Source organism: Gossypium hirsutum, chromosome A08, assembly GCF_007990345.1.
Source record: "Gossypium hirsutum isolate 1008001.06 chromosome A08, Gossypium_hirsutum_v2.1, whole genome shotgun sequence".
In the NCBI taxonomy this organism is placed as follows: domain Eukaryota; kingdom Viridiplantae; phylum Streptophyta; class Magnoliopsida; order Malvales; family Malvaceae; genus Gossypium; species Gossypium hirsutum.
This window is the reverse complement of record NC_053431.1, coordinates 106826550-106840168: the sequence shown is the minus strand read 5'-3', so window position 1 is coordinate 106840168 and position 13619 is coordinate 106826550. Positions and strand designations below refer to the sequence as shown.

General features: G+C 33.9%; 1 protein-coding gene across 1 annotated transcript; it reads right to left on the bottom strand.

Annotated features, from left to right (window-relative positions):
• Positions 1-227: 227 nt before the first annotated feature.
• Positions 228-2945, bottom strand: LOC107929663 (metacaspase-1). The gene is made up of 5 exons (XM_016861152.2): positions 2265-2945; positions 1678-2008; positions 1264-1384; positions 936-1163; positions 228-477 (listed from the first exon to the last, which is right to left on the bottom strand). The coding sequence occupies exons 1-5, from the start codon at positions 2668-2670 to the stop codon at positions 418-420; spliced, it is 1146 nt and encodes a 381-aa protein (XP_016716641.1). The 5' UTR covers positions 2671-2945; the 3' UTR covers positions 228-417.
• Positions 2946-13619: the final 10674 nt, after the last annotated feature.

Here is a 13619-nt window from a genome sequence, read left to right as displayed (position 1 = left end):
TATGTACATACATATACTTTGCACAATTAAGACATAGAATGAGCCTTCAAGGCCTTTAATTTAAGCATATCCCCCTGCTGGAACAGAAGACACAAACTTTAATCTCAGAGGCTACCAGTTGAGAAATTGAGCATAATGATAATTCAATTTGTGTTTTCAAGCAAAAATCTCTGTTTCACTTTTTAATTGGAAATATATTGAGACAAAGCAAGTAAAAGTTGTACAAATAAAGAAACATGTATTTATTAATCGCAGGTGATGTAATCCAGCTTTGTTAAATATAATGAGAGGAACCCAGAAATTTCTTGTTCAACCAATGTACTTTGGGAACACAAATGAAATACAACCCCTTATCCAGAAATATAAATAAATTCAATTTACAAATAGCATATAACAAATTCTTATTTTAAAAATTTATCAAAGGGAGAAAGGTTTCATATAAACATCAAACGGTTCGCATGCTGTCAACTGCGGCTCCTGTCAACCAATGGAACACCAAAACAAAAAGTCAGAATGAAATTTGCAATTTTGCTTCACTAGTATTTCAGGTTCTAAAACTCAGACGAGGAAATATGCCTTTTGTCTCAATACCAAATTCCAAATTCTAAAATGAACTCATCTTAAAAGATTTGATATTATAAAACCGTAGAGAGACACTATCAGGTCGAAGTTTCGGTTGTTTTAACAACAAAGATTTTACAAAAGTTCCGTTCCAAACAATGTTACTCTGTTAGTTGGCAGGACATGTGTTGCTTCCACATGCATCTGCACAATCATTTCTACTTATATGAACCTTGCTAAACATTAACATGTTTGAGATTCTGGACCACACAAAAAGCACTCAAAGCCAGGGCTTCTCTAGTATACAATACAATCAATCAGACCTCCTTTTTTCTGAGGAACAGAAAATTTAACCAATAAGTCGGAGATATTACCTGCCTCAACCCACCAAGTCCAACAGTGCTACCACCTGTCAAAAGCATGCTGATGAGGGATGTAACAGCACCACCAACAAAGTCACCGCCACCTCCACCACTCCCCACACTTCGAATCGCATTGCGCATTGCAGTAAGAATGCTCCCATATGTAGCTGCATGCCCCCTTTCGATGGCTTGGATGAAGCAGAATGTCATGGCACCAGTAGATGTAATCCTTGATAGGGCCTGCACCCCAAAGCATTAAAACAATTTTTTAGTCTTCAAAATCTACAAGGATATCAGAACTGAAATTTCAAATTACATAATCAGTTTTTCGGAAACTTACAGATGTATCAGCAGAGGTTTGATCATCATCACAACCACTAAAGGAGATCACTTCTCCACCACTTGTTCCCTTCCACAAACCTGATGCAGGACGATGGTCCTCCCATACATACTGTCCAGCCCTGGTCCAAGACAAAGCATCAATTTCCAGTCTTTAGATTATATAAAACAGCATAATTAAAAATAAAATAGAAGGCCAAAAGGGTAGGAAAAGTTTCTAGATCATCAAATATAGGTCCTTCCTAGTACTTTTTGCTCCCTTCATCTAACACGTTTAACATTAAATACACTTCCCTTCTCAACATGGAAACTAAATTTCTTCTCAAAGGAATAGAGATTCTGGTTCTAACAAAATTAGTAAGAGAGATCTCCATTACAAGTTAACGACACATGACCATGTTTGGAAGTAACAAACCTGTTCATTCTACAAAGGAATGGTAAATCCAATACAGTTCCACTATGGCAAGCATCAATAATCGCATGAAGCCTAACACCATGAGGTAGAGGTCGAACAATAGTTGCATTGATCTCGTCATCAACAATCATCCCTTGAGTTTCAAAATCCAAAGGGCAAAGAGTCTCATCGTAGCCGTCAACTTCATCACCAGTGTAATTTCGTTGCCGTGAACCATGACCGGAATAGTGAAATAACAGAGAATCACCAGGTTGACAACCTTGTACTAACCAAAATAATGCCATCCTTATATTATGCTTCGTTGGAAGCCTGTAGGGATCAGTTTCTTCTTCTGCATTAAGAAAACAATTAACACCCCTAATTACTTAATTCACATACATAATTAGGAAAACTTGATTCAAAACCCGAACATAAATGCCATATTACAGAAAGGTAAGATTCTCTAAGGTAGCTACCAAATTTATGGTCGAAATTCGATATTTAAAGTTTAAACCCTAGAATTTACTGCCCAGTCAAATATTGCTCGATAGAATTGATTCCAATTCAAATGCAAAGATATGAAAATTAAAGATCAAAAAAAAAATTACCTGTGAGCATAAGAATGGAATCCTCGGGAAACTTAAACTTGTTGACGAGAAGGTAACGCATGCACTTGGCGTCATTGATGCAACCTTTGAGCTCATGCCTCGAGTATCTATACGAAATCCCACAGACCACCGCCCTTTTTCGACCGTGGGCGTGGGGAGGTGTCCCGGGAGGAGCATGATTGTAAGGGGAGGGAGAAGGAGGCGCGTGGGTGGAAGGAGCAGGTGGTTGGGATGCGGGAGGGAGGGATCGAGGGTCAGCGATGTTGGTAACGGCTTTACAGATGGCACAACGGATGGATCGGGCACCTTGCGGAAGCTGCAAAGGGGTGTGGCATCCGGAGCAGTTGACCAGCATAGGCGGCGGGTAATTGTAGTACATGCCTCCTGGCCCTGGCGGCGGATACATTATTCAAAATCTCAAAGGTTAATTCCTGAAAAAAAAATTATTTGGGAAAGAAGGGATTTTCTAAAGATGAAGAAGAAGAAGAAGAAGAAGAAGAAAATAAGGAGGTGGAATTAGCGTTGGGCCTGCGCTGGCGTTGATTGGTAGCAAGGTGGAACCAACAACCGATTTTAAACAGCTTATGTATGTACGTTTAGAATAAAAAAGTTAATATGGCGTTTTAGAATTTCAGTTGATTCCCCTTTGACTTTCTTATTTGTTTTCTTTTTCCTGCATCCACCATTTCCTCCAAAAATACAAATATAAAACCTTTTTAATTATATAATAATGTAAAATATATTTCTGCTTTATAATTTGAAAAATATTTCTTTACCTCTCAATTTTGGAAGCAATTAAAGCGATTATATTATTTTTATTTATTTATTTTTAATCACAAAATAATAAAAAATTTACTTAAAGTAAATTTTATATATTTAACTTCAATTAAAATTAAATATTTTACCAAATAGTTGGGTACAATAGTAATATACATTATACTCTCAATACGAGAATATAAATTCAAATCTTAGAGTTAATATTGTTAAGAGGAAGACTTACAAATCCCGAACATGCATAATATAATAAAAGATTTATATATTTTAAATTTATATTTAATTCAATATGAATTTATTAAATTAATTGATTACTCTTATTTATAAAATTTTAATAGAAAATACTTGGATTAAAATATTAAAGCAAACAAATTATTTCAATATTTTTTTAAAAATCTTCTCAAAATTAATATATATATATAATTATATTAAAATTAAGTTTTAAATACTAAACAAATATTTGTATAAAAATTTGTTAAAAGAGAATGGGAAAAATAAAATATAATTATTATTGATAATAATTTTCTAAAAATAAATTCATAGTCATTAAGGTATTGGTTTAATGGTAAAGTTGAAGATTTTAAGTTGGAGACTTAAATTTCGTCAGTCAATGTAATTTTAAATTTTAGATGTGTATTCTTTATTATATTAAATAATATATTTAGTGTAATAGGCTAATTTTGGCCTGGGCCCCAAAAAATAATAACCGAAGTCAAATGATGCAATTGGTCAAAAACAAGTCAAAAATGACTAAATTGAAAGACAATCATTAAATTGTGGCCAAATAAAAAAATGGAGAAAGCCAAGGAGTTATCAAAATTTGTTGACTTGGTAAAAGGATAAAAATAGGAAGATTTGATTTTTATTTTATTTTATTTTATTTTATTTTATTATTAAATTATTTAGGCTATTTTTAGTAAACTCCATGTATATAAATAGAGGTATTTTGTTATTTGAAAAGGAACCAATCACTTTTGAGGGGATTGGGATGAATTAGTTTTGTATTCCTACTTCAATTTGGAATTGGATTATTCTCTCTTTTCCTATTTCCATTGGAATTGAATTATTTTCTTTTCTCTTTCAATTACGTGAGAATTTTGTCCATTTCATTTCAATTTCTTTGTTTTTTCTAAATTTGTCCAATTGCTTTTAGCCCTTCTATTTTTTTATTATTTTGCAATTAAGTTTTTTTCCCCAAAATTTTGCTTTAAGGTTCGATTTAATCTTCTTCTTTTTTCGCTATTTTATTATCAAATTAACTATTCTAATATACTATTGCTACTATTATTATGTTTCTATTTATATTTATTTTGTTATTCTAATACTATTATTATTTATCTAATTTTTATTTATCTATTTATATTTCTACTATTGTTATATTTCTATTTATTATATTTTTATTTCTATTTATATAGTAATATTATTTTCATTATTGTTTTTCTTATATATATTTTTTACTTTTGTTATTAACATTCTATTTATTTATTTTATATTTTTTGTTATTATCTATTTTAACATTTTATAGAATGCTCATTTCAAATTTTTATACATTATTTACTTTAATATTTTCATATATTATGTATTTCAAAAAATTTTTCCACACATTATATATTTTGAATTGTTTATATATTATTTTTAAAGAGTTTTATATATTATTTTATCTTGAATGGATACTAATTTTTTTTAAAATTATTTTATACACTTTAGATCGCTTTTATAATATCTATTTTAAATTCTTTTTATGTATCATTTGCTTAAAATTGTTTTATATTTTATTTTAGATTTTCTTATTTTGTATTTATTCGTTATTTGTGATTCATTTTTATAACATTTTGTTTATGAATTATTACTTTGCGTTGTACATTATTATTCCATCGCATTTTATTCGTTTAAAAGGTCGTGTTTTAATATCGTTTAAGTTTTAAAATCATTTTATTCAATAGTTTTCAAAATAAGGCAATACCCGGTATCTGGCATCTTCGAGAAGATTGTGCCCTAACTTACTGGGTCCCAATTTTCCTCGTTGAATCTAAGTAACCGAGTACCCCTTTTTCAATCAAAACGCATAAGTTTTAAATAAAAGCTTATTCTTAGGAATTCGAGGTATTGTGTCTTAACTCACTAGATATGACATTTTGTATCTCGAGATAAGGCTTTCTAAAAAAATAAAGGCAATGTTCTATGTTTGGAAATTCGAGAAATCGTACCCAATCGTGCTGGGTTTCGATTTACCGTTTAACCAGATAGCCAAATATCATTTTGAAATTTCAAATGCATGAGCTTTGGAAATTATGAGATAATCTTGTACCAGGGATTCAAAATGTTATGTCCTAACGTGCTGGATATGATATTTTATTCCTTCTGAACAAAAGAATCTCAATATCCAATTCAAGTTATCCAAACATTTTTAAAGGAATTGTATTTTAAAATCATTTCAAGTTTTCAATATTAGGGCGTTAATTGATCAATACGGTACCAATTTTAGGCGTTGCGAGAGTTTTAATCCTTCCTCGCGCGTAACCGACTCCCGAATCCGTTTTCCAGCTTTTCGTAGACCAAAAACGTTGTTTTAATAAACCAAAATGCTTTAATAAAATGATCGATCACAGGGTGACCCGATCACACCTAAACAAAAAGGATTGGTGGCGACTCCATTTTCGCTTTAAAGTCGACCCCCTTTTTTCAAAATAAAAATAGTTTCGACAGCTTGGCGACTCCACTAGGGACGAATAAGAGAGTCAAGCCGTAAAATTAATTATTTTCTGTCCTTTTGTCGAAAAATTAAAAATTTGATTTAAAAAATCCTGCTTCTTTTGTCGCATTTGTTAGTGTTATGTTATATGTTTGTTGCGATTAGAGACACATAGGATATTCCTGCATCATGTTGCATGACTGTTGTGGTCACACCTTTTAAGTGGGAGTGAGAAACTATGCCTTCGTGAGGTTTTCACCTCCGCATGGGCTAGTGGACTGCTTCCGGGATACATCCGTACCTATGTCTTCGTGAGGTTTTCACCTCCTTGCAGCCATAGGGAAATGTATCTCCCTAAACTGAACTCAGTCCACATGAGCCTATAATGGGTGAGGATTGAGGAATCTGCTGGTTCAGGTACCCTTTCTTTAGAACCGCGTCACATATAGCGAGCCTTAAGAGCCCACCCTAAGTAGAGCCTCCAAACCCTAGTGGTTACCCAAGTAGGTGTCCTATATTGTTTTTTCCTTCTGTGCTAACGTGTTTTGTTTTGTTTATGACTGCATTGCATTACATCATCATAGAAAGAAGATGTTGATTCATATTTAATTGCTAAATGGAACAGTTTGTCATAAGAAAATGAATTTCTTGATAAAATAGATTATAATACGGTTGTCTGAATATGGTCCAAGTAAACACAACGGAAGAAGGCTGATTATTCATGGAGGAAAACAAGACTTTACCTGAGGATTCAAGTCAATAAAGATTATTTGAGAGCCGTCATGTCTCGACTTTCTTAAAGGAGCTAACAAGCATCGCGAGGATAAGTGGGTAATAAGTCGCGGCCCGAATTAAGTAAAAATGAGCTAGTGGAGACATCTATTGGAAGTTTGCATGGTTTAACTTTTATAGAAAAATGGATCGCTTGGAATATAAGGGCAAAGCCGCATATGTAATCCATTTTATGTAAAGGAATTTGTTTTTTAGAAAAATTGTTCTAATAGAATTGAATTCAAAATCAACGCCTTACTTTCTTTTGCATTCATTCCATGCATTTGCATTGCATTGCATCATGTACATTGAACTTCACAAAAGAACCCTAATTAATTAGAAATCGTGTTATAGTTACCCTGAAACATCACTACTACACACGAAGAAAAATTAGAGTTATGGATCAAAAGCTGGAAAAACTGGAACAAATGTAGAAAGAAATGCAGGATTGTCTACAAGCATAGATGCAAGAGCAACTGGCTAAGATTCGGCAGGATATGAAAGATCAGATGCTAGAATCGCAGAAGAACATGATGAATTAACTAACTCAGTTGCTGATTTGAGGGCCAGAAAAAGGGAAGAATCCCATGGTCAATACTGAGGATAACAGTGAGATCCTTACTTACCCTCTAGGTTTCACTCCAACAAATACCCTAGTACCAGCACAAGGGGTGTCTGTCAATATCAAACCCTAACATCAGATTGGTACTTTGGCACCGATAAATTTCCCGACAGGCTCGTGTTCTAACCCGAAGACAATCAGGCAAATCCTACAGTCATTGACTTTGATGAGGTAGCGAAGGCAAAAAAAGTAAGAGCGAAATTTTCCAAGCAACTAGAGGACCGATATAAATGGTTGATGGAGAAAATCAAACCCCAACATCAGACTGGTACTTCGACACCGATAAATTTCTCGACAGGCTCGTGTTCTAACCCCGAAGACAATCGGGTAAATCCTACAGTCCCTGACTTCGATGAGGTAGCGGAGGTAGAAAAAGCAAGAGCGGAATTTTCCAAGCAACTAGAAGACCGATATAAATGGTTGGAGAAATTCAAGGCGTTGGAAAGCGCTGATTACCATTGCGGAATAGATGCTAAGGAGTTAAATTTGGTTCTGGATCTAGTGCTCCCTCCGAAGTTCAAAATGCCGGAGTTTGAGAAATACAACGGAACCAGCTGCTTTGAGGCTCACATCACGATGTTTTATTGTAGGATGACTGGTCATGTCAACCATAATCAGTTGTTAGTTCACTGTTTCCAGGACAGTTTGACTAGGGCTACGGCCAAATGGTACAATCAGCTGAATCGTACCCAAATCAGATCATGGAGGGACTTAGCACAGACCTTCATGAAGCAGTACAACCATGTAACAGACATAGTGCCTAATAGGATCACGTTACAGAATATGGAGAAAAAATCGAGTGAAAGTTTCAGGCAATATGCCTAGAGATGGAGGGAAGTTGCTACACAAGTCCAACCACCACTGCTGGAAAAAGAAAAAACCATGCTCTTCATTAATACTTTGAAAGTACTATTCATTAATCACATGTTGAGCAGTGCAACTAAGAGTTTCACGGATATAGTGATGTCCGGTGAAATGATAGAGAATGTGATAAAGTGTGGAAAGATAGAGGCTAAGAACAGCACCAGGAGGTCAACCCCGAAAAGGAGAAAAAATGAGGTTAGCAATGTAAACGTGGGTTATGCGGAACCAATCACGATAAATCAACCAAGAACGATGGTCACAGGCCAGCAAGCTTTGTCAAAACAAGAGCCCAATACAAAGTAAAACACAGAGAAACTCCAACTTACTCCTATTCCAATAACATAACGGAATCTGTACAAAAGTTTATTCGATACACATGTTGTATCCCCATTCTACTTAAAACCGTTGCAACCCCCATACCCCAAGTGGTACGATGCAAGTGCCTAATGTGACTATCATGCGGGAGCCACGGGACACTCGATAGAGAATCGCACCTCTTTCAAAAGGGTAGTCGAATCGCTCATCAAAAGGGGTGTTGTGAAATTCGATGATCCACCTGGCGTAGGAAATCCGTTACCCAATCATACTGATAATAGGGTAAACGCGATAGTCGAAAATATAAGGAAAGAATATCGGAGAATCTGAATGACATATCCGAAGAAAAAATCGGGGAATAAAAGTTTCCAAATCCTTGCATACTTAGGAGTGTTTTGAACAAGGGGACTGTGGAAGAGATCCCTGTATTTTTAGAGCTAATCTAGAATAATATTCAAAACACGTTTGTTGCTTTAAGCCTAGAAACAATAAGAATCCTTTTGTGACATAGGTTTGTGTCCAGAATTTTTATTTCAATAAAATGCATCTTGTCGAGCAAATATTCTTTCATTTTTTCCATTTCATAATATACATTCTTTTGTTCTTTGGACTGTCTTTTAAATATTATTTTATTCTTCATTCATGATCATATCATATAAATAATCATCCTTAGAATCATTTATTCTTTGAAAATATGCTTTGTTACCTACAATAGGTCCTTAGATATCAACGACATGAGCAACGCTGTAACTGACTCCCTTTTAGGGTGAGATATGTGTTTAAGTGGATCTTAAGACTTTAAAGGTGACAGAGATTATAGCCTATATCCTAATTTGTTAAGAATGGTAGAACAAGATGAAAAACAAATCTTATACTACAAAGGGTCAGTGGACATTGCAAGCCTAGGAAAGAAATGAAGGTCGAAGCCTAGCTCACCATAAAGACAAAGCGAGATATCATTGGGTTATTCCCAGTTCAAAGAGGTTTTCGCATGATCACATCAAGATATGCCTAGGCTACTAAAACGTAAGGATGCTATAGGGTACTCGAAAGACACATGCTAAGTGTTTTACATTAGCCAGGTCAATCATGAGGTTCGGGTACTGTTGATCTACCATGGAAGGGGATTGAATCAGTTAAGCTATAAATGCCAAATGGAGGAAGACAAGACTTATGTACCATCTCCATTTCTTCACAGATTTTCTATATGTGGGGCATGGATGTTATCAGGACATTCTCGTCTAATATGCATCGACTTATCTTGGTAGTCGTTGATGTCTTCACGAAGAGCGTGAAGGTCGCTTTATATGCCAATGTTATAAGGTCGATAGTCATAAAAAATGGGTACCGACAGGTAATATCAGAAAAGATCATGTCTAATACAACTGCACAATGTCAAAAAATTGTAGTCTGTTCAAAGATCAGACACCATATCACAATGCAGCAAAGGCAGCTAAAAAGAAAGAAAGCAAAAAAAAAAAGAAAAAACAAAAACAACAAAAATGATTATGGAAGGTGATTGAGACTTGTAAAGATTGACATAACGAAGTTACTATTTACCCTCTATTCTTATCAAACGTCAGCTAAGACCTTCATCAGGGCAATGCTTTTCTTGTAACGCCCCCTTACCCGAGACCGTCGCCGGAGTCGAGCACGAGACATTACTAAACTTATTTAAGCACTTAAACAAATTCGGACAAGCTGTCCAACTGCATCATAGTTGCTTAAAAATTCATATCTCGAGTTCCAAAACTCGAAATCCAATTCCGTAAATTTTTCCTGAAACTAGACTCATATATCTATCTACTAATTTTTTTCTAGAATTTTTGGTTGGGCCAATTAGTACAGTTTATTAGTTAAAGTCTCCTCTATTTCAGGGTTCGACTACTCTGACCTCTGTGTATTACAAATCAGATATCTCCCTGTACAGAGCTTAAATGACTATGCCGTTTGTTTCTAATAAAACTAGACTCAATAAGGAATCTTTACATATAAAGCAAGACTTCTAAATATCTTTTTAAAATTTATGGTGAATTTCCAAATTCAAAATAGGGGATCCAGAAATCGCTCTGGCCCTATTTCACAAAAATTTAAACATCTCATAAAATATAGCTCATATACCTGTTTCACTTCTTCCATATGAAAATAGACTCATCAAGCTTCGATTCCATAATTTATTTATTATTTAATTACATTTATACTATTTTTAGTGATTTTTCAAATTCTCATCACTACTGCTATCTGAATCTATTTTATGGTAAATTTTACCTATTTCATCGTTTCCATGGATTAGCTAGCAATTTGACATACATAACACCAAATATGATCATGATTAGCCATTCCAATGGCTAATCATTACCAAGCATTTCCATACCACTCAATAACCATATCATAAGACCATATATACAAAATGATTATAATGCTATACATGCCATACTCAAAATATACAAGCCATTATGCCAAGATGGTATACGAATAGTGTGAGTGGGTCTCCGACCGTTCCCGATTTCCGAGCTAGCTTGTCAAAACTATAAGGAATGAAAAGGAGGGAGTAAGCATAAATGCTTAGTAAGTCCATATGAAATTAATAAGCAATTACCAACATGCTTTTAAGATAAAACACCACAATTGTACAATTTCTAATGATTTTCTAAAATCAGAACAGGGGATCTCGAAGTCATTCAAACTCTGTCTCACAACAATTTAAATATCTTATAACATAAAATCCAATTGCATGCACCATTTCCTCTATATGAAACTAGACTCATCAGGCTTTAATCTCATATTTTATTCAGCCCTTAACTCAATTTCCACAATTTATGGTGAATTTCAAAAGTTACACTACTGCAGTAATCCAAAACTGCCAAGGCCATATTTATTTATTCACCACTATTATTCACTAAATCCATACAATATCATTTCATCCATCATGGTAAGAACACATAATTATGCTTCATAAGCATAGATCCATAATCTCAATGTCATCAAGTATCAATAACTTATTCCAAATCGTGTCATTTTCATAGTATTCACCAATTCTTAATCTTTTCGGGCCATTTTACATTTTCGTTCATAATCAAATTAGGGAACAATTACGGAATTGAGTACCTCATTATCACAATGCCATAGTAAAATTATGGTCTTGCACATAGTCACATATCACATACCGAGGCCATAGCCCAGCCATGGTCTTATACGGATCACATATCACACTGATGCCATATCCCAGATATGGTCTTATACAGTAGCACATATCACACCGATGCCATATCCCGGATATGGTCTTATACGGAAGCACAAATCACATTTCTCCGAAGCCATAGCCCAGCTATGGTCTTATACGGAAATCACATTTCACATGCTGCCATGGTCCAACCATGGTCTTTTCCGTCAATTCGTCTTAGCCACTGAATGAAAGTACTCAAGTCCGTTGTTCCATTTAATTTGTACTTTTATTCAAATATCATTTTACAATTATCACAGTTTAATGACATTTTATATACAATAATATACTATATCATTCATGAAATTTTCATTTCAAAACATTAAATTACACATTGCATTATTAAAAATCATATGAACTTACCTCGATATAAAATATTAGCAATCGAGCCTATTCCTCGTAAACTTTATTTTTCCCTCGATCACGACTTGAATCTCGTTTCTCTTGATCTATAATATAAATTATTTCTACTCATTAGCATTTATTTGATTTCTACTTCACTTCACAATTTATGCTGTTCAAATTTTGAAATTACACTTTTACCCTAAAATTTACAGTTTTTACAATTTAGTCCCTGCTCAATTCACCCATCAATTGAACTAATTTTTTTTCTCAATTAACAATTTATTTTATCATTATAAATTATTTCACAACCTTTGGTATTCTCAATTTCAACACCAACATCTAATTCACAACTTTTTCACAATTAGGTCCTAAATACCATTTTATATCAAAATGACTTAATAAAACAACCTTAATATGAAATTAGAACTTCAATTTCATAATAATTCATCATATACTACCCTTACTCAGCCAGGGTAACTTCCAATTTCACCCACCAAATCAAAAACTAATGAATTAGATGATTGGACCTAATTGTAAAAGTCACCAAAACATAAAAATTACTAAGAAATAGTAAAAATTGAACTTACATGGTGTAAAAATATGAAAAACCAGCATAGGAGACCTGGTACGGCGTTTCTGGCTGAGAAAGATGAAGAAATGTCTAGATTTTTCAATTACATCATTATTTAATTACTGACTTTTATGCTATTTCTAATTTTGCCCCTTGTTCACATTGTTTTCTTGCTTATTTCATACCCAAACCATCCAGCCATTAACCTTTGGGTCTAATTTCTTTTTAAATCCATCTTTTTAAATACTTAAGCTATTTAATCACATCTCACAATTTTACAATTAGTTCAATTTAGTCCTTTTCACCTAATTAACTACCGAAATCTTAAAATTTCTTGACGAAACTTTAATACTAACTTATTTACACTCCATAAATATTTCTAAAAATATTTATGGCTCGGTTTATGAATTCGAGGTCTCGATACCTCGTTTTAGACCCAATTTACTTATTAAATTATTTTCTCTCTTCTTTTTTTTTACACAAAATTCACTAATTCAAAATTCTTCTAAATTCACACTTGACTCATAATTATTAATTTATTAAATTTTTAAACATACTTGTCGGATTTAGTGATCTCAAATCACTGTTCCGATATCACTGAAATTTGGGCCGTTACATTTCTCATTAGTTTTGGAAGTGTTTTGTCCATTATTTCTTTTCTTTAAGTCTTGCTAGAACTAAAGGTTGAATGAGATAGAATGGATCCAATCTCGATATGATCAGTCGAATTTGAAGGATATCCGTCACGGTCAGATGATGTAGGCTTGTGACAAAAAGGGGGTTCATCCTAGAGAATTGGGGGACCTGGCATTGAAGAAGATCCTTTCTATACAAAAGGAATTTAGAGGAAAGTGGATGTCAAACTAGAAAAGACCTTATGTAATAAAGAAGGTCTGTTCTAGAGAAGCATTGATATTGTCCGAGATCGATGGAACTGCCCAATTCGGTGAACTTAGATTCAGCCACAGTTAACAGTTTTAAAAAAAACACAAAAGAAAAGAAAAAGAAACAAACACAAAAGAAAAGAAAAGGAAACAAGAGCGGCCAAGGCGAAAACCCGCAAAGGGCGCCTTGAGACCAAAGGAGATTTGAGTTGAAAACTCGAAAAGGATGGCTCAAATTTAAATCAAAGTAGGGCATACAATAGTCTTGCTATGTCTGAATTAACAATGAAGATG

What these genes read in the sequence shown, in the direction of transcription:
- LOC107929663 (XM_016861152.2), bottom strand. Translation starts at nt 2,670, where the DNA reads ATGTATCCGCCGCCAGGGCCAGGAGGCATGTACTACAATTACCCGCCG. An exon ending in TTCCTTTGTAGAATGAACAG is followed by an intron (nt 1,385 to 1,677) that starts GTTTGTTACTTC and finishes GTCTTGGACCAG; the next exon opens with GGCTGGACAGTATGTATGGG. An exon ending in AAACCTCTGCTGATACATCT is followed by an intron (nt 1,164 to 1,263) that starts GTAAGTTTCCGA and finishes TTTGGGGTGCAG; the next exon opens with GCCCTATCAAGGATTACATC.